The 26,453-nt window shown below is 33.6% G+C and overlaps 4 protein-coding genes across 7 annotated transcripts; 1 reads left to right on the top strand and 3 right to left on the bottom strand.

The window, feature by feature from the left end:
- Positions 1-1,917: 1,917 nt before the first annotated feature.
- LOC143921610 (uncharacterized) lies at positions 1,918-9,662 on the bottom strand. Its single transcript, XM_077444962.1, has 5 exons — positions 9,482-9,662; positions 7,823-8,185; positions 6,800-7,747; positions 4,206-4,454; positions 1,918-2,970 (listed from the first exon to the last, which is right to left on the bottom strand). The coding sequence occupies exons 1-5, from the start codon at positions 9,578-9,580 to the stop codon at positions 2,032-2,034; spliced, it is 2,598 nt and encodes an 865-aa protein (XP_077301088.1). The 5' UTR covers positions 9,581-9,662; the 3' UTR covers positions 1,918-2,031.
- A 2,497-nt stretch (positions 9,663-12,159) lies between these two features.
- Positions 12,160-14,069, bottom strand: LOC143921282 (uncharacterized). 2 transcript variants are annotated; one of them, XM_077444519.1, is made up of 2 exons: positions 13,865-14,069; positions 12,160-13,792 (listed from the first exon to the last, which is right to left on the bottom strand). In XM_077444519.1, the coding sequence occupies exon 2, from the start codon at positions 13,763-13,765 to the stop codon at positions 12,794-12,796; it is 972 nt and encodes a 323-aa protein (XP_077300645.1). In that variant the 5' UTR covers positions 13,766-13,792; positions 13,865-14,069; the 3' UTR covers positions 12,160-12,793. The 2 variants fall into 2 exon arrangements, with proteins under 2 accessions (XP_077300645.1, XP_077300644.1); XM_077444518.1 differs by having other exon boundaries at positions 13,881-14,069.
- Positions 14,070-19,150: 5,081 nt separating this feature from the next.
- Positions 19,151-22,163, bottom strand: LOC143921234 (uncharacterized). The gene is made up of 3 exons (XM_077444443.1): positions 21,781-22,163; positions 21,278-21,679; positions 19,151-21,198 (listed from the first exon to the last, which is right to left on the bottom strand). Exons 1-3 carry the CDS (start codon positions 21,877-21,879, stop codon positions 20,395-20,397), a joined length of 1,305 nt encoding a protein of 434 aa, XP_077300569.1. The 5' UTR covers positions 21,880-22,163; the 3' UTR covers positions 19,151-20,394.
- A 1,702-nt stretch (positions 22,164-23,865) lies between these two features.
- RpS9 (ribosomal protein S9) lies at positions 23,866-26,232 on the top strand. 3 transcript variants are annotated; one of them, XR_013261421.1, is made up of 5 exons: positions 23,866-24,098; positions 24,668-24,906; positions 25,099-25,285; positions 25,779-25,948; positions 26,054-26,232. XR_013261421.1 is itself a non-coding variant. In XM_077444545.1 (4 exons), the coding sequence occupies exons 2-4, from the start codon at positions 24,684-24,686 to the stop codon at positions 26,226-26,228; spliced, it is 585 nt and encodes a 194-aa protein (XP_077300671.1). In that variant the 5' UTR covers positions 23,962-24,098; positions 24,668-24,683; the 3' UTR covers positions 26,229-26,232. The 3 variants fall into 3 exon arrangements, 1 of the variants encoding a protein (XP_077300671.1); XR_013261422.1 differs by having other exon boundaries at positions 23,993-24,098; positions 25,099-25,653; XM_077444545.1 differs by lacking the exon at positions 25,779-25,948 and having other exon boundaries at positions 23,962-24,098.
- Positions 26,233-26,453: the final 221 nt, after the last annotated feature.

Here is a 26,453-nt window from a genome sequence, read left to right as displayed (position 1 = left end):
TAAAATCAGTACACTTTTTGGGGTCTACTCCGTTTCACCTCATGGGTCCAATTTGGGGACATTGTTCTTTTTAATTTACATTAATGACATTTCCAAAATAATTAAGTATTCAGACTATCTTTTATTCGGTTCGGTGATCATTGGTCACAAAATTCACTAAAATCTCTATAACGGAACATCTGGCAGCCGAAAAGTACATCATACTGACGAAAACTCGAGTGCCAAATAGTCCTCATTCACGGTTTTCATAGCAAAAATTGTCTTTGTGACCACCGCAATGTGACTAATAATCCAATTACCCTTTTATTCGACAGTTAAGTCTCATAGTGACGCAGCACTTCTCCAGTTGGACTTAGATGCATTGTCAAGTTGGTCTGTCGAAAATAAATTATCTTTTAAGCATTCAAAAATGCTTTGTCCTCAATGTGACAAGATCTTCAAATCGCTCGATTTATCCCTATCGCCAAAGTGGTGTCGAATTAAAGTTTGTGGATGAATTTTGCGATTTGGGGGTCATGTTCTCAAATAATTTTTATTTTAAACGACACAGACAATATTCGTTTACGGGCCACAAAAATGCTGGGATTCTTACTACGAGTTAGTAAACCTTTCCAGAGTGCATTGGTGCTTAAAATTCTTTATGAATCTCTAGTACGTAGCATTCTAAAATTTTCTTCCATTATATGGAGTCCTACCCATATGACTCATTTATTGAAGAGTGAGAGAATCCAAAAACGGTTCTCAGATATCTTTATATGAAATTGTATGGTTATTATCCTTGGCTTATTCCTATTAGGGGCGGCACTTTTTTAATCTATTAAATGTGATAATACACAATCCTCAGGTTCTTAATGAATTTAGGTTTTATGCACCTAGTAAAAAAGGGACCTGAGGAATCGTGATTTGTTTGTTCCTCCCGTAGCTCGCACAAATATGTTAGCAACGTCTCCTATATAACTGCTCAACCGGGTTGCTAGTGAAATTGACCTCTTCAATATAAACTGTGCTAATCTGGTTGAGTGGTTGATTTTGCCAATTATAAATGTAAATGGTTGTTATTTTTATGATTTTATGATTATAATGATGATGTGTTATTATTATGATGTGTTATTATGATTGAATGATTATGTGTTTATATTTGAATGACTGACCACAGTGACGCGTTGAAGCTCTCTATAATGTCACTGTGACTAATATGTTAAAAAATAAAAAATAAAAATATATAAAAATGTTTTACATGGTGAAATACTTATTTTAAAATATAAACATTAACTGTTAAAAAATATAATAAGAATTGATTTTTAAATGTTATTTTAAATATTTTAAAGATATGTTAATAGCTTCAAAATTTATGAATAATCACAATATATCTCGTATATTAAAGATATTACATACATATATCCAAAAAATATTTTTGTATACAATACATATACAAATTTCCATTCGTACGCAGACGGCCGACGATCTCCTTGGAATCGGATTTTATAAACACCAAAGTCATTTTTTTACTATCATAAATGTTCGTCCATAATTCTCTAATGTTTATTAACGTTTTTAGTATTTGAAGTACATGTTTATAAATATTTTTTTGGGAAAAATGTCCTGGTTTTGAATTTGAAAAAATTAAAAACCTTATAAAAAATGATCACCATATAATATGCATATTTATTCAGACCATTCAAATTGAGACAATAGTTTAAAAAAAAAACCACTTACAACAATGATACATTATTTTATATTAATTATTTAAAAAATAATTTAATATAAAATACATGTGAGTCGAATGGGTCCATCAGCTATGCTGCCTTTCTCGAGTATTTTTAAATAAATATGAAATTTGAATGTCATAAAAAGTTTATTCAAAAAGAAATCAAAAACTGAATTGAATACATTTATGAAAGGTATACCATTGTGTGTAAAATAATATAATTTAATTGGAAAATTAATAAAAACTTTGTAAAAATATGATAATTTTTATGTCATGTAATTGAGAATAAGTATGACTAGCAGAATCTTTCAATTCTATTAATTTTATACATCCAAACCAGCATGAATCTTCAAATGTTTCATTAAGTCATGTTTACGATAGAAAGCTTTATCACATATTTCACATTTGTGATCTTTCGAACGTAAGTGATCTTTCATGTGCTTTTTCAATTGGCTGCCAGAACGGAAGACTGAAGAGCATACATCGCACTTGTGAGACTTATTACTCATGTGAGACAGCATGTGGCTTCGAATATTCCTTTTAAGAAGAAACTCTTCTGAGCAAATGTCGCATTTGTACTGTTTACTATTGATATGTATTTTTTCATGCCGCTGAAGATTTCGATGACGCACGAATGCTCTCGAGCAAATGCTACACACATAGGGCTTGAAACCAGCTTGATGTTGGTTGTCACGTTGCTCATCGATCACGCGGAGGAAAGTCTCAGAACAATGGTCGCATTTGTCGATTTCAAATTTATTATTAGCTCCCAAATTGTGACTTTCAGTGTATTGTGCCTTCGAACATATTTGACATTTGTACTTTTTCTTTTTTTTCAAGTGTAGAAACATATGCGATTTAAGTTCATCCCTATAAATAAACAATTTCTGACATATTTTGCATGTGTAGCGTTTGCGTTTTGCATGTACTTCAAGGTGTAGTTTCAATTGATATTCGGTAAAAAAGCGGTGTGTGCAAAGGTGGCATTTGATTGGTTTTCCATCTTTATAATGCACATCAAGCATATGATTAGCAAATTGCCACTGGCTTTCAAATGTATCCGAACAATTTTCGCATTTGTGTAATCTCTTTTCATTTGGTTTTTCTGTCGATTTCTTTTCTACAATAAACTTAGTATGCAAAATCGTGATATGATATTGCAACAGACATTTATCGTTAAATTTTTTTTCACAAAAATCACATTTGTAAAACATCTCTTCATTCTCATGTATAGTCTCTGGACAAACTGGCGATATATTTTCCTAAAAAAAACATATATATATACATATATATGATGACGAAACAATTAATGTACATACATACAGTAGAACCTTGATTATCCGGACTAATTGGGTATGAAAGTAGTCCGGATAATTAAAAATCCGGATAATCGAAATAATCACAATTGACAGGATAAGACGTGTACATTCAGTATGAACAATTTTTATTTGTCTACATTTACATGAAGATCAATAGTAAATTATTCTTTTTTAAGAAATTTAATTATGGATTTTTGCTTTAAGTTAGCTGTTCTTTTTGAAGCTGCCAAATCACGAATACCTATCATACAATAATATACCAGATATTGGCAATCCAGACGATCGCTTTTGGATGAACCACATAAAAATACACTCTTTGACTTCTTCATTTCCTGATTTTTTCATAATCTTACTCCCTGAGCTTCCATCTTCTGACTTCAAAGAATCAGTAAACTTCATAACTTTTTCACTTTGTTTTTTTAATATCCGAGATCGTTGATGTTCCAACACCATATTTATTTGACATTAAACGTCCTAAGACACCAATTTTTAAAGCATTGCTTTTATCTACATAATTTGTCTTTTAATGATAATAAAACTCGTTTTCTTTTCCATATTGGATTACCAATAATAATTAAAAATAAATATTTAAATCCCGATCAAGTTTCGGATTTTATAAGAAACAAACGTCCTTTGAGTATTGAAGTTTGAACACTACTGACTCATTTCTCCTTCTTATTTTAGAATTTTTATGTTATGCATTTCAAAGCAGCAAAATCGTAAAATTTGTGTTTGTTTTTAGCAATCTGGATAATCGAGGTTCTACTGTATTATCATTATTGTGCTTTATTGAAAGTTAGAGCTTGATTAATAAATTATTTTATTTGTCCCACAAGATATTTTATGCCCCACCCCACCTTTATAGTTCTTGTTCTTATAGTGTAAAATTATTTATATAGCTTCAATTATTTACATTACTTCACAATTCTAATATGTTTTATTAATTGTCTCCAAATTCATCCACAGATCATTTATAAAATTGCTGGATACCTTTGACGCAACTGTAAAGGCAGTAGATAAGTCATTAACAAATATGTATGTATTATATATTATTACCGATAAATCAAGTTCAAATCTTCACCGTATTAAAAACATGTGCAATACAGTCAACAAGCACAATAAAAAAGTATGTACGTACATTTGAAAATTTAATATATTTTTCTACTTAAAAAAAATACCTTATCAATATGACTTCTCTCTGATGGTATTATTGACAAATTTTCATCGTCAAATTTTGTTTTTTCTTTACTAAGACTGTTTACTTTCGGCAATTTAACCTCTTCTATTTTATTTTTTTCATTTTGCGGTTGTCTCTTCCTTAAAAAATTCTCAGATATTTCACAAGTCGCTTTAAATTTATTGAACGATTCCAATTTGGATTCGCATTCTGTACATATTCTGTCAGGCAAACCATCGTCTTTTTCAACCTAAAAGCCAAACGTTAAAATAATCCACACTGACTTATTGAATCATAAATTTATTATAATATAATCATGTGAGCAATGGTTTACTATTATGTTTATTGTTACCAAATGTAATAAATTTTTGTGGCTATTTTAATATATACTAGCCTGCTGCTGACAACATCTCCAAATTTTCGAAACTAAAGGTTTCGTATTGCACCAGATTGGAACCGGTGGCTCAGGACCCAGACATAAGCGACAACATTCACCCACGTTAACAGGGGGGCTCAGTTGATCAGGTACAATAAAGCAAGACAGCCGTCTCTTTCTCGGACGATAGGGTCGTTCAGGCTGTACTCGTTGGGTAGGTGGTAGCGTCATGTTGAGGGTTTCGTTTTGTGGCTTGGTTGAACTTTAAAATGGCTGTAATAAATCTACGACTGCAATTAATGACACTCATATAAAGAGTTTAATGTAAGTTTAGACCAACATGTAAATAGGGTTTCCAGTCGTAAAAATTTATATTTCTTGCCAGTTTGTTTATTCAATTAGAGAGGATCCTCAGTTTTCTGGGTTATATATTAGCAGAAATTTCACACTCACAATTATTATTTCAGTAAAAGTTATTCAATTAACTAGTTTTTACTCGTTTTTCTTTGTTTATCCTAAATGTATCCTTTCACTTTTTGCTTTAGCTCATCGACTTAAGAGAGTCTTTAATTAATATTATGTATTAGATGTATTATGAGCATTTATAAGGATTGTAAATAGGTTTTTGAGCTCTTTTTCCTATTATGCTTTAGATTAACATTAGAATAATATAATACTATGATTACTAACCAAATTAAATTAAATTGTAAAATAGAAAATGATCAGTAGATCAGTAGCTATTAAAATAGATATAAGATATATTGTGAACATAATTTCGTAATAATAAAAAGCATTTAAAAATCAAAAAAAAAATCCTTTCACTTATACAAAAAAATTTACTCTACGGCATTTCTATAAAAAATGTATAAAAATAATTGTGAATAAATTTAATTTTTAGGTGAGAGCGAGGCGTTAAATCGCCATTTTTATCAAAGTCACGACTCCCTCTATTAAAAGTTAATGGAGTTAATTAATGTTAGTTTATATATGTATATCGCTCCAGCTCGATCATGAACGTACTAGTTTGTTCATACACGAACAATTGGTTTAAATGCTAACAATCAAAAGTTATCTTCGAATAGACTTACCAGGTGTTTAAGCGGCATAATTACCTCATAGTAAGCCAGCTCGACAGGGGGTCCTAATTTTCATACACTCAATATAATTTACCATTAACCAAGTTAAATATATCGAAAGTAATAAAAATGACTCAAGTTGTATACTTTAATATACAAAATATTATTTATAATCAAACGGTGAAGCAAAAACGAAACTGTTCCTTCTTCAGATACTTATAAACGAGCAGACATTTTTTGGATCAAACTTTTTTTTAAATTCAACACTAAGATCGAATAAATCATAATAAGAATATAAAAAAAGCTAATGAAACCTTGAGATATACATACATACATGTAATTGTAGATTTTATTTTTATTAAAAAATTTTGCTTGTGGCGCAACCTAAAGGTATTGTTGCGTGGACGTGAAGAGGGGGCTTCCAGAATCGGAGAGAAAGACGCAGGAGCGTTGTAGAAGGTGTTTATTCGTGTGCTCTCGTGGGCTCAACAACTATTGGTCGATGAGTCAGGCGATCCCATTGGCTGTTGCATATGGCTCACTCATTCGTAGAGGCCATTTTGGCGGGAACGAGAGATCAGGTGATCTGCGCTAGTAAACCATCGGTCCACGAGCGCCACTCACCTAATCTCTACGTTACAGTATTTAGATAAATTTTGATATGTAAATACAATAATATGTACGATAAAGGTATTCAAATTAAAATTTTATCTTCATCAGAAACCAAAACTAAAACATTTGTTTTAACCAAAGAATTTTTTTTTGTTATAAAAATAACTTCAAAGTTTTAGTTAATAATATTTATTCCGTATCGATTAGCCGAGCTCCTGGTATTTGTTATTTTATTCAAATTTTGTTCTGTAAATTTTTACATTAGTGATTTATTTCAGTGTGATATCATATGTTGGAATAAAACCAGCAAAAAAAATAGTTCAATTATCCTATATTATATGTAGTTGTTAAATTACTTCCATATTTTATAATACATACAAGATACAAGTGTAATATTTTTAAATTCCTAATAAATACATACATTATAAATAAATCCACACATGCTCAAACTTCTACGTTTTCTAATCAAGCTAGTCAATAATATTACATAAATTATACATACATATATGTAAATAAAATTTAAATTTTTACGGTTTTTTCTTTCGAGTGCACTTTCATATGCTTTTGTAAATTAGACTTTTGAAAGAACGCACAGTGGCAAATTTCACACACGTGTGTTTTATTTCCAGTGTGAGTGTCTATGTGTCTTCCAAGAGTGTATTTGGAGGCGAACATTTTCGAACAAATCTCGCATTTGTGCAACAACCTCACATCGCTGTGGATTTTCATGTGATTTTTCAGCTTATATTTGTAATCGAAAACTCTCGTACATATATCACATTCGTGCGTTCTGCTTTCAGAGTGCATTTTCGCATGATTTTGCAAATCGCATTTCCGGTAAAAAGAACGATTGCATACATCACAATTATACTGCTTTTCACCGGCGTGAATTTTCATATGATGATCATACGAACGTTTAAGGTGGAAGCTTTTCGAACACATTTCGCATTCGAGGTTTTCATTTCTAATGTGGATTTTAATGTGTAAGTCTAAACTGTATTTAGTGCCGAATGCCTTGCCGCAGGTCTCGCAAGCATATGGCTTTTCAGTACTGTGAGTGTTAATGTGTCGTTCTAAATGATGTTTAAGGGTAAAGGATTTAGAACAAATGTCACATTTAAATGGCTTTTCTTTTCCATGAAAGAGCATATGCCGCATATATGAAAACTTTTGGGGGAAAAATATGGAACAAATTTCACATTTGAATCGTATCTCTACTTGGGCGCTACCTTTTTCTCCAGAAAATGTATTGTTCTTTTTAGATAAACTACATGATTGTATGTGGTTTTTTAAGACATACTTCCGTAGAAATATTTTTCCACAAAGATCGCATTTAAAGTTCTTGCGGTGATGTTTTAAATGATTCTTAAAATGTGTTTCTTCGAGGAATATCTCAGAACAAATATCACATTTAAATGTCTCGCGAGTATTTAAAGTTAGCGGCATATCGTATGTGTCGGAATATGCTCCTGATTCATTCTAAAAAATACACAATTAACATTGTACATATAATATTAAATTTGATTTCATCTTTTAAATAGTTTAAGATTTTACCTCAGCAGCAACTTTTTCATCGTTTTTCTCTAATTTTATGAAAGAAAATTCACTTAGATTTGGTTTCACATCCTCAATTTTAATATTTCGAATCAAAACTTCATTGGTGTCGACAGTGTTAATGTGTTTTTCACTTCCACAGTTAACATCGTAAATATTAAAAGGCGACGAACTATTGCTGTAGTTTGTCCACTCTTCATCGGGGAGAATGGTTTCTTCAATTTTAATATGTACTTTCTCGGTTAATCTTTCTCTCAGAATTTTATCAGACTGTTCACAAGCATGTTTAAACCGGTTAAACAATTCTAGTTTAGATTTGCACAGTGCGCATATTCTATTTGGCAGTCCATCATCTATTTCAACCTATAATAATACATATACAGAAATATCAATTATAAGTTTTTGTTCTATTTCATTTATATTTATGTTTTAAGATTTTTTAAGAACTATTTCATTCTTCAATACAATACAAATCGTCGGCTAAGTTGCAAAAAGCTTTAAGTCGAAAATTCTCGTTCTGACAAAATCGACTTTTTCGAAAATCAAGATGTTTGAAGCTTTCTATTTTGTGACCTAAATCATTATTCATTAAAGTAACCATTACATTAAATGTGTTAATCATTTATGTATTCCAAGTGTTTTTACAGTAGCAAGCGAAGACATAACTAACTTAATTAACCGTTTGCCCGCAGCCGTCTTCTATGGAAGCTTTAGGCGACAAGTCTGTGGCGCGGCTGTCTTCCATAGAATTTCTGAACTTTGCACGGGATTTTGAGCCTTATATGTGCCTATTTGAACTGTTTTAATGTTCAAAATTGGTTGAATATATTACTGAGAGTTGAATGCCATCTATTCAATTTGCTTACAATGAATATATACCAGTCAAAATTAGTTTTTTGTGGAACCATAATGAAACCTCGTTTATGTGACGTCACGTCTGTTGAACAATGGCGACGATACGTCTCAATTGTGTGAAGAATGATTATTTGACAATTAAGCCAAAACTACGAAATATATTATGTATTTTATTGTTTAAAATAATACTTTATGTGTTAATTAACATATCTGGTTACTTGAGGAAAATATTAAAATCTGTATCGAAAACTCGATTGCCAAATTCGCGAAAAAGGTGCCGCGTACAGGGCTTGTTCGCTATATTTATTGCCGCGGGCAAAGGGTTAACAAAAAAAAACGAATATAAATCGGCTTGTTTTTTTCAAACAGAGCGTGTTAAGATCTACCGAGTTGCATTATTAGGTTAAAACAGCCAATTTTTTTTAAAACAGCCAAGCTTTCAGCCACTAAACCGACTATATATGTAATTTCAACTTGACTATAATCAAATCGATAATCACTCAAGGGATCATAGCATACAATTTTTGGCTTCAGCAAAGGGGTTCTTCCAAATCGACATCTCTCCCACAACAATTCACTCGCATTCAAATTGGTGACAGCAAACGAAAATTGTACATACATACATACATATATATATATATGCACTTCATTTCATATAAAATACACCAAAATGCTTAAAAACCTAACGCACGACTTCAGAATAGTATCTTATTTTAGAAAAAAAAATTCCCACATTCTATCGTATTAATTATGAAACTATTAATTTACTAACAATTGCTACAATTAAATAACAATGCTACTGACCTGAAGCTGACAACAGCTAGAAATAAGTATCTCTAGCGATTCGGAAGTGCCCCAAATGGAGATCGCTGGCTCTGGAACCAAGCAAAGTCGGCATTCCATTATTATTTCTGCCAATTAACAAAATAACAACTGACAAGTATCAGCAGCGAAAGTGACACTATGCCTCAGTGCTGCCAGACACACATTTTAACCTTTTTAACTCGTACATAGATGGTGTTATAAACTCTGCTAAGAAAAAAGATTTTCCTGAGAAGAGTCACAATCTCAAAACTATATTAGAAATATTCTTCAAATTTGTCATCACTAAAATGTAAAACTACTAAAACGAAAGCATATATATAATATTTTTTTGATTTTATGAAGTGTTTCCCAAATTCTGAATAAATTCTCATTTGAAAATTGCGCTGTCGCTAATTTTTATTTTTATTTAAAATTTTCATCTATATACATTAGCATTGAAAAAGCTTTTCTCATACCGGGATGACACGATGTGAGTAACTCAGAACGTTAAAAAAACGGTTGGATCACATGTTGCCACGGGTTCGGTGATTACTAGTCAAATGTGAACCGGTCACAGGACAACCGGTCGCTCTAGATCGGTCACACGTGATCACCCGTCACACTAAAACTGGTCACACCCGAAAATTGGTCACGAAAAAACTGGACACCCCAAAAATTAAAAATTGTTGGGTGTGACCAGTTTTTTCGTGATTAATTTTTGGGTGTGACCAGTTTTCTCGTGACCAATTTTAGTGTGACGGGTGATCACGTGTGACCGATATAGAGCGACCGGTTGTCCTGTGACTGGTTCACATATGACTAGTGTCCGTTTACTCGATCCAACTCGAGTAACGTCCAAGTTACTCGATCGTGTCAACTCGGTATCAATCTTTGTTTAATTAGTAGATCATGCAATAAACTACGGCGCAAGCACTCATCTGTGTAGTGTGAACATCTATCTCGTTTACATCGTCATGTTTGTATTATTTTCATCTTATTTAGGTTTTAATTTCACATATTCTCTGAAATCAAATTCTATTTAATGCCCTCTCCTCACTTAGGGCCAATACAACTGTGTTATCATTCACAGGATGCTAACACCGTGATATTGGACGAGCGTGAAAAGGGGGCATTATAATTGTTGTACGCCTTCATTTTCACCATAAAACACGAAACGACTTCAAAATTAAAATACTTAAAAAAAAAACAAAAACTTATTTTTCATATATATCATGTTGCATAATATATTATCCAAATTTCAAGATAAAATTTCTCACAAAAACAATATTTACGTTAAATGTATTATTTACTTAAAATGTGGCTTATAACAAATGTTCCCGCTAAGTTAGGGTCACCATTCGTACTGATTTTACCAGGACAGTACTGGTTTTTTGGGTATCTGTCCTGGTAAGTCTTGAAATAAAACCAGTACACTTTTTTATGTAATATAATTTATTTATTTAATAGATGGATAAATACATATACAAAGTCTTCGGCGAAAATATTGGCAAATTAGTGAAATGTTGTTACCAATTAAGGTCTGTTCATACCTATCCAGCACGACCCGTATCCTGCAGGTGTCCTGCAAGACAGTATTCTTTGGTACATTCTATATGGACGCGCATGAATGCGTAAATGCGCATGCGCGAATGAAGTATGAATACGTCCATATAATGTACCAAAGAATACTATCCGCACTTGCATGACACCTTCAGGATACGGGTCGTGCTGGATAGGTATGAACAGACCTTTATCAGGATCAAATGCACCAGCCGAAAGATTTTTACTTTGATGAATATATAGTCCAATGATAAAACGAAATTGAATGTTGATACCTTAAAATGTTTGCACTTAGTATAATTTTAACCAGTCTTGTGTAGAATTTTATAAGAGCATTCAAGAAAATGAATTCATTTTGTCATAAATGTGCGTCCATGATTCTTTAATCTTCGTTTTAAATAATTGAAGTACATATTTAGAAATGTGTTTTTGGAGAAAATGTCCTGGTTTTGAATTTGGAAAAAGTGGTCACCTTACACTAGGTATAAAATATTTAAAAAAAGCTTGGTAAATGTTGGTAATGCTACATTTTGATTTTTTTGAAAAACATCACATATGTAGTTGATGGTTGCCCCAGTACAGCCCCAATCCAAATCCAATAAAAAAATATATTTTATACGTAAATGTCCAAAAATGCCATTGCAATTTAAAAATAATATTATAGAAAATATTAATTACAATATGTATTTCAATAATTATTAATAAATTGAAATTTTTATGTGAAAGTAAGCTACAATTTGAAGACAGAAAATGAAAATAGGTAATTCTAAACAACAATATTTTTTTACTTATCAGATAGTGCCAATTGTATACTAAGTCTACCGGCGATCAGCTAGCCAGTTTTAAGATTTCCTGATGCGCCCTTTTAAACCATTTTCTAAAAATAATAATTATTTTTCCAATATACCTGCGTGCTTTATCTATATACGAAGTATCAATAAATAAAGTATTATGATCGTGAGGGAATTCGACCACAAGTTTCTGACTGATATGTAATTAGCATCGGTACCTGATCACGTTTCCATGGTTTTTAGAAATTGTGCGAGTGTGTGTGTGTAGTTTGGCTATAATTCGAATATTTATATCACAAAAAACACAAAGTGAAAGAAATAACAAAAGGCATTACATCAGGTGGTTTATTTTTATAGCATTACGGATGATAAACATCAAGGATATACAAATGCGTTTCTGTTCATTAATATCATTCCTTATATAAAACAACTAATCTCATATTAATAATTCAATGTTTTTGAAATACAATCGTATTTGTATGTATAATATTAAACTGAAAAACTCTTACAAAGAAGAGTTTTTCAATATCAAGTATTGACATACTTTTTCCAATTATTTTACATATTAATACTTTTTCTTATTTTTGGTCAATTGTTTTTTTCATAGCAGCATCAAAAAACTCCATTGAAATTCTCCCATAACATTTTCTTAAATCTTTATATTACGAGATGCATTTTCTTCCTCGAACTCTGTTCCCAGATATCTTTCTTGCATGATCAGCTACAGCAGATATTATGCAAGACTCATAATATGTCCTAAATAGCAAAGCTTTCTTATTTTAATATATGGTTAATGAAATGCTTAGAATAGATGATCTCCATATTACACTTTTTCTGCATACATTTCAAATTCAATCCATAAAATATCATTAATGGTATATCATATTTAAGCCATTTTTCATTTTATTATAATATATAATACATACTTTATAGTAATGCTTAACAATGTTGAATTCATCTATCAAGTATATAGTTTTCTCTTGGTATGAATGATCATATGTCTTGTCAAGTGGGACTTTTTACCGAACAATTTTAAGCATTTGGAACATTTGTATGGTCTTAATCCAGTGTGAATAAGCATATGACCTGCTAGTGAAGATTTTCGTGTGAACGTTTTTGAACATATGTCACATTTGGTTTGCTTTTCTTTTGTATGAATGTTCATATGTACAGTTAAGTTAAATTTATTTGTAAACGATTTTGAGCAAACGTCACACTTGTTGGTTTTTAATCCAGTGTGAAGCTTCAAATGTTTAGTAATGTTGTTTTTATCGGTAAACGATTTTGAACATATGTCACATGTATACATTTTTCTTTCAGCATGATTTATCATAAAATGTCTCTTTAAGCAAGATTTATGCGCAAACGATTTAAAACACATGTCACATGTATGCTGTTTTAATCCCGTATGAATGGTCATGTGAGCCGTTAGATGGGATTTCCTCAAAAATGATTTTATGCATTTGTCACACTTGTATGGTTTCAGCCCGGTGTGAATATTCATATGTATCATATACTGGATTTTAGTTTTGAATGATCTTAAACACAAGTCACATTTATGTGGATTATCTTCAGAATGAATATTTGCGTGCCCCATTAAGTAGGATTTTCGCGTAAACGATTTTAAACAAATATCACATTTATATGGTTTGTCTCCTGTGTGTATGAGCTTATGTTTCTGTAAGTAAGGCTTTTTCTTGAACGTTTTTAAACAAATATTACACTTATGTGGTACTTCGAGGATGTTGCGAGTGAATGAGGTTGAACCGACGCGAGATTCATCCTCCCAATTTAAATCGTCTAATATGATCTCTTCCGTTTTGACAACAGAGCCCTCGCGTAATCTAGATCTTCGTAATTCGTTGTTTTCAGCGCATCTATTCTTAAAACTGCTGAATAATTTTAAATTTGACTCGCACGATGAGCATATCATATTTGGCAATTTGTCGGTTTTGGGCACCTAAAAAATAAATACAGTGAATTATTAAATTTAGCTGTTAGCAATTTAGACGCTAATCGCTAGTATTAATACTGAAGGTTAAACAGACGCGTAATCTACAACAATCCAAAATTTGCTGTTCTAAATTTAGTGGATGAACGTTTTCATAGATGGACACAGCTAACTCTTCTGGGGCAAAAGAGAGACAAAGTCTACACTCCATTGTATCTATCAGACTTTGTTACTTGATGACAATCAAATGCTATTCCAACCTACAAAATATGACACACGGGATACCAATTGTTCATGACAAATTAATGTTGAAGCGATGGAAAACAGACGATAAAATAGTCTTATCATTTAAACCAGACCATTACATACTTAACTGATAATCATATGTTAGATTGGACTGCAATTAAAAAAAGTTTTGCAATTGTTTGAGTTCGAATAATTATATTGTAGGCGGGGGTAGGTAGTGTTGACCGTATCCCAGCCTAACGAAACACTGTTGTGTTTGTTTTGAATAATTTATTTTTATTATTTTATTTAATAATTTTGGACCATTGTGGCATTACAGGAAGAACCTAATGCGCCACAATGGCCTACATTTGAAAAATATATAAAAACAAGTAAACTGTAAATAAAGGAAAAAAGCAAAAGCAGAAAACATAGTAAAATAAAATAATTAAAAAAAAAAGTAACAAAAGGAAAATAATACATCATTCAGAGAGGAAAAAAAAAATAACAAAAGTGTAAAAATCAAAAATAAAATCCATAAATCCCATTCTTTGTTTACACTGAACAAAATTAAAATAGTATATAAAAATGTACAAAGGAGAAAGAAAAAGTAAAATAAAATAAAACAAAATATGAATAAAAAATAAAATCACAGCGAGGCCCAAATGGAAGAGAGTAGATTAAGATTCCACTCATACATCACATTCAAATTAAGAAAGTAATGATGAGCGCAGGTTACTAGATAAATATGTTAAAATAATATCCGATAATCTACGCTCCCCAAGGTGGAAAATATCACATTCAGGGACAGCAGCAACGATTTCATTGAGAAGTCGAATAGCTCTTGGAATAGGAGCCATTCGAAAAAGAACTGTGCGAGCAGCAGGTACAACCATCAAATGATGATGTCTACCACGTACATAATTATTAGGGACATAAAGTCCCAACTGTTCCAGCAACAACGGGCATGACGTATTACCACGCAATAGCTGGAGAACGAAAAGAATTAACGAGAAGTTTCTCCGAAGTTCAAGGGAATTATACCCAAGCATGCCCAAAAGGAAAGGAGTAGGATAGAGATATGGGTAGTACCCATACTCTTTCTTATAAAGAAAACGAAGAAATGCTTTTTGCACTTTTTCGATAATAAGAGAGTAGTTTGCTTCATGCGGATTCCACACAATTGCATTATACTCTAGCTTACTTCTAACAAGCGAGTTGAAAAGCAAACGAGAAGACAAGGGATTGGAGAATAATCTAGCATATCTCAAGACAAATCCAAGTCGACGAAAGGAAACGTCAGCGACTGTCTTGATGTGGTTGTGAAAGGTGAATTGAGGATCAAAAGTGATACCCAAGTCGACCATGGATTCCACACGCTTCAACAATACGGATCCAATGGAATATCTGTGACAATAGAGCGAATTCGCACGTCCATAACTCATAATGGCACATTTACTAGTATTCAGTTCAAGCCCTAAACTGGAACTGAACTCTAAAACAGCGTTAATATCCGCTTGAAGGAGAGAGGCTTGCCTCTCATCCTTAACAGCAAAGAATAATTTAACGTCGTCTGCAAACAAGAGACATGAAGCATTGCGTAGTACTTTAGGGAGGTTATTAATAACTATAGTAAATAATAAAGGGCCTAAGGTGGACCAATGGTGGACAAACGCGTAAAATATGAAGGAGATTCATAAATACCATATCCAACAAATTGCTTCCTATCACTAAGATAAGAAGCAAATAGTTTAAGAAGACGTGGAGAAAAGCCCACTTCAGCTAATCTGATCATAAGCGGGTCATTATTAACAAGATCAAAGGCCTTACGAAAATCAAAGTAGGCTACATCAACTTGTTGACCACCGTCAACTTTAGACATGGTATAATATGAAAAGCAGGCAAGATTAGTGGTAGTGGAACGACATGGTGAAAAATCATGCTGCTCATCACACAACAATCTTTTGAACTGCAAAAGAATCAAACGGTGAAGGATATTATCGAAAATTTTGGGAATAGCCGAGATGATAGCAATAGGTCTGTAATTTTCAACCTCATTTTTAGAGCCACTTTTATGAATGGGAATGACTCTAGATAATTTCCATTTTTCAAGATAATTACCAGAACCCAGAATAAGGTTAAAAATAAACTGAAGAGGCTCTAAGAGCGAATTACAGCATGCCTTTAATACGTCAGGGGGCACACCGTAAGGCCCAACACACCCCTTCAGCTTCAAAATTGCTATCCTAACATCTCCAAGCGAGATCCGCGGAATGTCTATACCGACACCTTCAGTACCAATTTGGGAAGCCAAATTAGCATCAAGGTATGGTGATCTCTGATCAAATACAGAGCTAAAAAAACTAGCAAAAGCATTAGCGATCTCAGGACCGACACAACTTTTATTATTAAATGATAACGAATGCTCAAGGCCTTTATGTAGTTTTGAGTATACAAGTGTATAAACATGTTGTTGAAGCGGGTATGTTCTGGAAGTTCTCGAAGCGGCTGGATTCGGCTGTGTTCTGGAGCGGTTCTTCCATGTTGGTTGTTGCAGGTTGAGTGAGTCTGGCTCTGTTGCTGGTCGGCTGCTTCTAGCTGACTGGTTGTTGATAAAGCATGGTCTGCTGCTGGCTGTTGACTGACTGTTGGGCCCGCTGTGCGGGTTTATATAGTAGTCCGCTGTATGCGGCTCGTGTGCAAGAAATGCAAGGAATGCGGTTCGTTCCGTTTGATTTGTTAGGGTAGAACATTCTTTGTTCCGGGGAGTCTGGATCTTTGTTCAATGGGTTACAATGTAGTTGTTGTTTGTACAGCTGCACTTTAATGGATGCAGGTGTTCTTCGACTTCGCGTCGTTCCGCTTGATTTGTTGGGGTGGAAGTTTCTCGACTCGAGATGATGTCAATGGTTGAGTGTGGGAAATGTATCCTCCGTCGGAATGGATGTTTCGATTGTGGTGACGAGATTCCTACAATATCTGATCCAAATTGATAGATCCAAGAGTAGGATCTCATGAATAAAATTAATCTTTTCCATTAAAATATCAATAATTTAAAATACGTTATGTGAGCATGTGTTTTAATTGCCGTTTTCCGTTCAAATTATCTACTCGAACAGTTAAGAGGGCTGTACACCCGAAACCTTAATTTTGTTGCCGTTCCATTCTTCGATATATATATTGAGTGAATGCAACAATATATATCAATAAATATATTGAGTAAATGCGACAGTTGCGCTTCGACCAGATAATACGTATTTTAAATCGACAAAATCGAGGTTCCGTATTCTCCAATTTTCTCCTCCGAAACTCGACCAATTTTTAAAAAAATTTCAAAATTGGTATGAGAAAAATATTTTCTATGCAACTGTCCGCGTATTTTTTTAAAAATCGACCGTTAAATAAGCACGCTGGACTCTTTTTGTGAGTGTAATAAAGAGGCGATTTTATAGATGTTTGACGGCTCCTAGCTCCTATAAAAAATAACTAATCAAAAAAATAAAAGTACAGATGCATGCCAATGGTAGATATTCATAGCATATTAAAAAATAATTTATCTAGTGCCATAATTGAGGAAGGGAGAAGTGTAATACGTTTGTATGGACAAGGCGCTGGTGTCCAGCCCTCTTAAATGAAGGAAAAGAAGAGTGATTGTGGGTTGTGGTATAGATGGTCAACGGATCATTTCGCAAATTGTAATTGCGCACACGACAATCTTTGCCACGAAAATCGCGAATATGGAATATCTGGCACTGGAATTCTTGTTAGTATGATAGTTCGCGTGCGTAGCTCTCGATGAATGGAATTTTCAGGCGCCAGATATACCGTATTCGCGATTTTCGTGGCAACAATTGTCGTGTGCGCGATCACAATGTGCGAAATAATCCGTTTACCCTTTTTCATTAGCGGCTCGTGAGAATTCCCAGTGGGGGCCTGCAGAAATAAATCGGGCTGTAGTAGCTCGTTGATCAAATGCAAACAAAAATATCATGTATATGTACTAAACTAGTAGGCTACAGCCCCGCAGACCATATGAACGACAAAAATATCATGCATATTTACTATACTGAGAGGACTGCAACCCCGCAGACCATATATACGAACCGCCACTGCCCTTTTTCCTATAGACTTTTTCGAAGCTAATGCCAACCCTTCAAACTGAACCCACCACTTCGTGTATAATACGATACATGCATGCAAGCAGGATGCAATGTTTGGTCACGACTCGGCCAGCGTCATATTAGCTGGTAAACTAATTATTGCGCAAATTGCCATCGCGTGCATGACAATCGTTACCACAAAAATCGCGAATACGGAATATCTGGCACTCGAGTTCTCGTTTGTACAATATTTCGCGTGGTATCTTTCGATTGATGGAGTTTTTGGGTGCCAGATGTTCCGTGATCGAGATTTTAGTGACGTGTGCGAGATCGCATTTTGCGGAATAATCACCGAACCATATTAGCTATATGTCAATTTTTGCCATGTGGTATTCTTGTGTGTATCTATTTTGTACGTATCAATCTTGCTAGTGGTAACCCTCCAACCGGTTTAGTTATTGTGAAATTTCTACCTTATCTTATCTTGCGACGAGTTGGCTTGGGTGTGTCTCAAGCCTCGAGGCTGCGTTAGTAAATCATAATCCAAAGTGATATTTGACTCAACATTGTTGGTTGGAACTAATTGGCTTACATATATATACACATAGCCGTAGTCTGCTTCTATTAATCTACCTGAACAGAGGTTTATATCTACTTCTTAAGATTTGTCAATAATATCCATTCATATTATCGTTGATATAACCTGACAATTTCAGCAATCATACATTTCGAGGGCAGTTTCAACGAGAAGTCACACTTTGCTATGTGGACATTATTAAATTAACAAGTGGTACACAAGAAGTCTCTATTTGATGGAATAATGCACATGATTATCAGAATGGCGCTCTTACCATTTAATCTCAAAGAACGTTGGAAGAAGATTGAAAATTTCCAGTTAATTAATAATAACGAATAGAAAAATATTTTTTATCCTATTGATTGACCAATTGTCTAATTGTACATTGTGTTGTATTTACAAGGTTTAATAATATGATTTTTTAAATAATAAAATAAACTTTGCATAAACCGTTTTTTTTTTGTTATATTGTCTGCTCCAAATCTTCATCATTATGCTTGCATTATTTTCATCTATTTATAAAGCTTCCAACTACTCGTCATTGCACACCACTCACAATATATGACATTAATTTCTAAATAGATAAATTAGATTAGGATACAACCAAATAAAATAGCTTTATATCCAGTAGTAAAACGCGATTGGTTTATAATATGCTGTCGTATTGATAATAACAAAAAATTGACTAATACTAAATAGATATATAGGTACATGTATAGCATTTGCATATAGTTAACCTATTGAAAATAATGATCATTTATAAATACATTTTTGCCAAATCAAAACTTTTCCTGGAAGAAATTGCAATGAAATTAATTAAGGAATTCACTTTTATTGATTTAATACAATATTTTAATAATACAAACATGCATATTTTTACTTCATGTATATCAACACTAATATCGTCTGGAATCATACATGGGTACATCTTGTTTATTTAGTTTGTTAAATCGGGTATTGAATAATCTCATTTTTACTTTATTTTGTTGTATAATAGATACAGCACTTAAGAGGGCTGTACACCCGAAACCTTAATTTTGTTACCGTTCCTTTCTTCGATATATAAATTGAGTGTATGTATATATTGAGTAAATGCGACAATATATATCAATATATATATTGAGTGAATGCGACAGTTGCGCTTCGACCAGATAAAACGTGTTTTATATTGACAAAATCGAGGTTTCGTATTCTACTATTTTCTCCTCCAAAACTGGACCAATTTTTAAAAAAATTTCATCATCGGTATGAGAAAGATATTTTCTGTGCATCTATCGGCGTATTTTTTTAAAAATCGACCGTTAAATAACCACGCTAGACTCTTTTCGTGGGTGTAAAAAAGAGGCGATTTTATAGATGTTTGGCGGCTCCTAGCTCCTATAAAAAATAATTAATCAAAAAAATAAAACGATAGATGCACCCCAATGGTGGATATCCATAGCATATTAAAAAATAATTTCTCTAGTGCCATAATTGAGGTAGGGAGAAGTATAGTACGTTTGTATGGACAAGGCGCTGCTGTCCAGCCCTCTTAATAAAAAAATCGAAATAACAAATTTTAGTTAAGTTTAATCACAAATCTAATAATTACATATTTTAGTTTCATTGAGTTAGTGACAGTACAAGCTCAAATAATTATGAATTTTCACAAATCGACTTCTCCAATATTAAATAAATGTGTATTTGTTTCACAAACTGGAAAGGTGAATTTAATTTTGTACAGTAAAATCTGTCATATTATGTGACGTTTGACATCCATTTACACCAGAGTGAACTTTAACATGTCTTTTTAAACCACCTTTACAAACGAACGCTTTAGAACATATCTCACATTGGTGTGGTTTTCCTCCTGTGTGAAACTGCATGTGAATCTTGGCATAATGTTTTGAAATGAATCCTTTCGAACATATTTCACATTTATGCGGTTTCTCACCAGAGTGTATTTTCATATGTCTGTTAAGAACACTTTTGAGGACAAATGCCTTCAAACAAATTTTACATATGTGGGGCTTCTCTCCAGTGTGAACTTTCATGTGTTCATTCAAGATACTTCTGAGAACGAATGCCTTTGAACATACTTCACACACGAAAGGTTTTTCGCCAATGTGAAGTTTCATATGATTGTTCAGACCACTTTTGAGAATAAACGCTCTTGAACATACGTCACATTTGTGCGGTCGTTCACCAGTGTGAATTTTAATATGGATGTTTAAATCATGTTTGAAACCAAATGCCTTTGAACATATCATACACTTGTGGGGTTTGCCATTAGTGTGAATTTTTATGTGCGTATTTAGATGACTCTTTAAAAGGAACGATTTTGAACAAATACCACACTTGTGAGGCTTGTCTTCAATATGAATTTTCATGTGCATGTTTAATTCATTCATAAAAGTAAATGATTCCGAGCATATATCACATTCAAAACGTTTCGTTCTAGTAGACGATGTGAGATATACTTTTTTTAAATTATTACCATTTTGTTCAGTACATTTTTCTATATGTGTTTCTTCCTAGAAGAAGAAAAATATATACATATTACAAATGTAAATAAAAATTTTCAGTTAAAATAAATTTCTTAAATGTAAATACCATTTGAGAATTATTATCATTTATATTGTGTTTATCAGCATAAATTGATAATTCGAGTGGACTTGGTTTCCTATCCGCAGCATTAAAATTCTGATTTATAACACCTTTCACTTCACTTAGTTCTTGATCATTTATATGAAAGTCGTTTAACTTCATTGTACTTCTTTTATTATCATTATAAATATTTAACACAGATGAACTACTACTACACTCTTCATTCCTCCAATCTTCATTATTAAAAGTCATGTCTATTTCTTCCACTTTAATATTTACATCGGTATTATGTTTACGCCTTAAAGCTCTATCCGATTCTTCACAAATACTTTTAAATTGTGTATGAAGTTCTAATTTTGACTCACAAGATGAGCATATTTTATCAGGTAATCCGTCATTTTTAACCACCTGTGAAAATATTACGTAATGTATAATTTATTGAAAATATATAAAGGCGGATAATATTTATTAATTTTGTTGATATTAATTGTCAATAAAAGTAAACAAGCCTGCAATTGACAGCAACGCCATATGCGTAACGCTAGCGACTCAGGATTCCCCCAAATAGGAATACGTGGTTCTGGATGTAAACATAGACGACACTCCATTGTGCGTCTACGAATTGGAGTTTACAATAGTTATTAAATATTCAACATACAAAATCAGAATCAAGTTTCAACCAATTATCCGAATACACTAGTTCTAGAAAATAGCACCAGAAAATAGTTTTTGCCCATTTTTGTGTTAGTGATAAGTTTGTTTTAAAGTATATCAAGTGTTTATAATACTAAAAACAATTTTCACAGCTGTACAAATAATAATATACAACTGCGCCATGACGGTTCGTTCATTGGTTTGACAGTCAGGTTAGCCAACTATAGTTTGAGTCAGTAGTAAGTAATGCTGCTAACGCGGCTGAGGTTCGACCTTTGGTTAAATTTCGATTGAAAAAATCACACATTCTATGATATAACGTATTTCTGCGGTGCTGCTGGTCATATTTGAATATTTTTGAAATGCAAGTTTGTCGTTTCATTTCAGAATTTGCAAATTTATATGATTTAATTGTCGAAACGGTTATTCAGAAGTTAGCTTTTAGGCAGCGGGGGAATATAAGTGGTATATTGACCGTGTATATTGACCCACGGCCTATAAAAACACTTGGTTGTGTTTGTTTGGAAGAAGATATTTATTGCTCGATTAATACAGTTGTATTTGTATGTACGGCGAAGTATATACATATGTATGTAATGTAGTTACTTCGACGGAGTGAACCATAGTCGAGCTCCCAACGCTCACTGGCGTTAGTTGCTGATCCGCCGGTGCATCTGTTTCAGTTGTATACGTGATCGTGTGCAGTTGTCCTTATCTAGGGGTCGTGATGTGTTCTGAGTAGGTTCCGCTTGAATAGAAGTGCATTCCAGAGAGGTGCGGACATCTGTGTGACGGGGAAGTATGTGAGTGTATTGACATCGATAAGGGATAGTACGCGATGTGCTATATTCCTACAAGCTCATACCTACCCTATAATTTATTATCATTACTATTTGACAATGACTTCAAATTTTTATATAAAAATTCCTGTATTGTAAATATGTACACAATTCGGCTTGACAAAAAAAAAAACATTATAGGGCCGTGGGCACTTCGGGTACGTATTTACATATTTATACAATTCTTTTTGTATTGAGGGCGCATAGTGGTTGCGTTTTTGTCCGTCGCAACCAGTTATTTTTCGTACAAAATTAATAATCTCTAACTTCTATATGTACATAGAAAATTATCGAAATAGACGACTACGGCGTTATCGTTGTAGAACCAAGTGGTTGAAAGCAAGTTATAATTTCAATAACTACATTTGTAACATTCATAACATATATTTACACAGACGTGTAACATTTATAACGTATATGTCGTTTAAAAACCCAAAATATTCCAACAGAATGGGATCTGCAGACTGTATACGAACTCGCATGCAGTTTTCAAAATTATATTTTACTTCGAGGATCAGTAATTTTGATGTGTAATCGTACGCATCATGAACTACTGAATTTCATGGTAAACGGATTACTAGTCACATGTAAACCAGTCACAGGTCAACCGGTCGCTCTAGATCGATCACACGTAATCACCCGTCACACTAAAACTGGTCACGAGAAAACTGGTCACACCCGAAAATTAGTCACGAAAAAACTGGTCACACCTAAAAATTCGACCAATTTTTAATTTTTTGGTGTGACCAGTCTTTTCGTGACCAGTTTTAGGGTGTGACCAGTTTTAGTGTGACGGGTGATCACGTGTGACTGATCTAGAGCGACCGGCTGTCCTGTGACCGGTTCACATTTGACTAGTAATCACCGAACCGAATTTCATATAAATATATAAACGTACCCAATGTGGGTTTAGACGATGATATTAGCCACTAATTAATATTCTCAAGTTCAATAAAAAGTGAAGTTTAATGAACACGTCTTTTTTGTGGTCTTAAATTTCCTTCTAATTGGGTTTTTGAAATATGTATATACATATGTACATATGTAAAAATATACAGATATTTACTTGACTAGTTTATTTATTTGAATTTTGTTTCATAGCATCTTTTATACGGTCGATCTTCCCTAAAAATGATCGGATCAAAAGAAAAGCAAGTTTATTGCCTCACGCGTTACCATATTAGGTATTTTCACACTAGATAAACCTATCCGTAAAAGTAATCCTTTCGACCAATTACAATGCAAGTGGTGTTGGTAGGACCGCGGCGAACGTAGAGCGGACGCCCTCTTCCTTCTGTAATCGCCGACCGGTCGAGTCGGTTGCGTGCGCTCTGGTGAGTTGGATCCTCCAATTATTCTATTTTTTCTTTAATTTCTCCTTCATTTCATCACGATATACCAATACATGCTTCCTATTCACATATTTTCGCTGGATGCATTTGCCGAATCTTGATAAATGCGGATTCGCGACATAACCCCTAAGCACGTTTCATCTGTTCGTCTTTTCTAAACTTCCTCTGAAGTTGCTGCTTGCACCACACGATTTTCAATTTACTCTGTTGTCTGGTCACACTTGGCATTTCACGTGTCACGTCATCACGATTCATTCGACACGTGGTTTAAATTTTGGGATAATCGGGGGCGCTTCGTAATCGACACGTGGTGAGTCGTATTCTATGGTTTTCATACTTGAGCATGAGCGTTGAAATTAATTTGAGGTTAAAAATAACACGTGGGTGGGTCGGGTCGGTTCATATTTTACAAGCTTTTTATTGGCTTCGCTCTGTTAGTTTTATCACAAGCGTTTGGGTTATTTTGACTAGTATTTTATATCCTGAATCTTGCGCCTTTAAAGTATTTAGTCCTAAATTACACGATCTTTATAGACATTTCTTAATTTCAGCTGAGACGCCGTCAAGATGGTGAACGGCAGAGTACCCTCTGTCTTCTCCAAGACATACGTCACTCCTAGACGTCCCTATGAGAAAACTCGCCTCGATCATGAGTTGAAGATCATCGGTGAATTTGGTTTGTGTAACAAACGCGAGGTCTGGAAGGTCAAGTACACCCTTGCCAAAATCCGTAAAGCTGCTCGTGAACTTTTGACCCTCGACGAGAAGGAGTCCAAAAGATTGTTCGAAGGTTTGTACCAATCCAGTTCTTTTAATATTGCATTTGATAAAAGTATATGATGAAATAAATACTCTGGCACCTCTAGACTGATATGTTATGCTGTCAACTGTTTTACTTTTATATCTGACGATTTATTTTGCCTATTATATAGTTTGTGTGGTCATGCGGATAAGTTCTAATTTTTCTATTTGTCCATTTTAGGTAATGCTTTGCTCCGTCGATTGGTCCGTATCGGCGTGTTGGATGAAGCCCGCATGAAGCTCGATTATGTACTTGGTTTGAAAATCGAAGATTTCTTGGAAAGGCGTCTCCAAACCCAAGTCTTCAAATTGGGACTTGCCAAGTCCATTCATCATGCTCGAGTTCTTATCAGACAAAGACACATTCGGTGATTGTTTTTACCTGCTTTGATTTTGTATTGTAAATATGCCTTATTTTCTGGGCAAGGGTCAATTCAGTTTATTGAAATTGCACTCTAATCTTTAAGGCTATACTGAAACTCCTTGATTAATCACAGGAGGAATTTATCAATAATTCCTTCTGTTTCAGACATGGAAACATCTATGTTAACGATTTTAAGTTAATGTCATCGATGCACAACCCGCACGCTGCATATTGTATTTTCATAATTCTAAAACAACCCCCCCCCCCCCCCCCCACTATCGTAAGAAGATCCCAGAGCTCACTATTAAAATAGTATTCTTAATCTAAATCTGGCTGTCCGAATCATTATTTTTCAATGGTTGCACTGTGGCCGTAAGTAACAACTAGAAAATAAATAGATTGGCTCATTTGTCAAATAGGTTTTGAAGATGAAACTATCAAATATGATGCTGTGGTGTATGGGGCAGTAGTTATCATTGTACTGTTGATTTTTATAGAATGCTGGTGGAAACCTGAGCTTGACCGTGTGTCGTCTATTTGGCGATTGGTTATTCCTGATTGATTTGTCACTTGAATCATCAACAAATTCGTAAGAACCACTTATATCTCCTTTATGGAGGTATAATGTCTTGAAATAAACTTATGTTGAATGACACTCAGTGGCAAGGTATATTGTCTTAGGACAACCTAACAACTATTTTTTGCGTTGTGATTATGTGATTTTTTTTTAAATGTAAATTCATTTTATCTTATTAAAATTTATTATTTTCAGTGTTCGTAAGCAAGTTGTAAATATTCCATCCTTCATGGTGCGTCTGGACTCTCAGAAGCACATTGACTTCTCACTCAAGTCTCCATTCGGTGGTGGCAGGCCAGGCCGCGTGAAGAGGAAGAACATGAAGAAGAGCCAAGGTGGCGCAGCTGCTGCTGATGAGGAGGAAGATTAAATATGTGATCTTCGCTTTCGAAAAGCGTGTTAATATTACTTGAAATAAAACCTTACTCCATCAAATACTGTTTAATTTATGCAATCCCCATATCCTCTTATATAATGATTACTTTTAGTTGTGATTGTTTAGAGATTAAATATAAACCCTAATTTTTTGAGCGTCGTGAGTTTATGGAACGATCGATCTATGCAGACTGTTGTTCATACCTAGTTGGCACATAAT

The sequence above is a fragment of the Arctopsyche grandis genome, chromosome 13 (genome assembly GCF_051622035.1).
Source record: "Arctopsyche grandis isolate Sample6627 chromosome 13, ASM5162203v2, whole genome shotgun sequence".
In the NCBI taxonomy this organism is placed as follows: Eukaryota; Metazoa; Arthropoda; class Insecta; order Trichoptera; family Hydropsychidae; genus Arctopsyche; species Arctopsyche grandis.
Note: the sequence above shows the minus strand (reverse complement) of the source record. Positions and strands in the feature narration are given on the sequence as shown.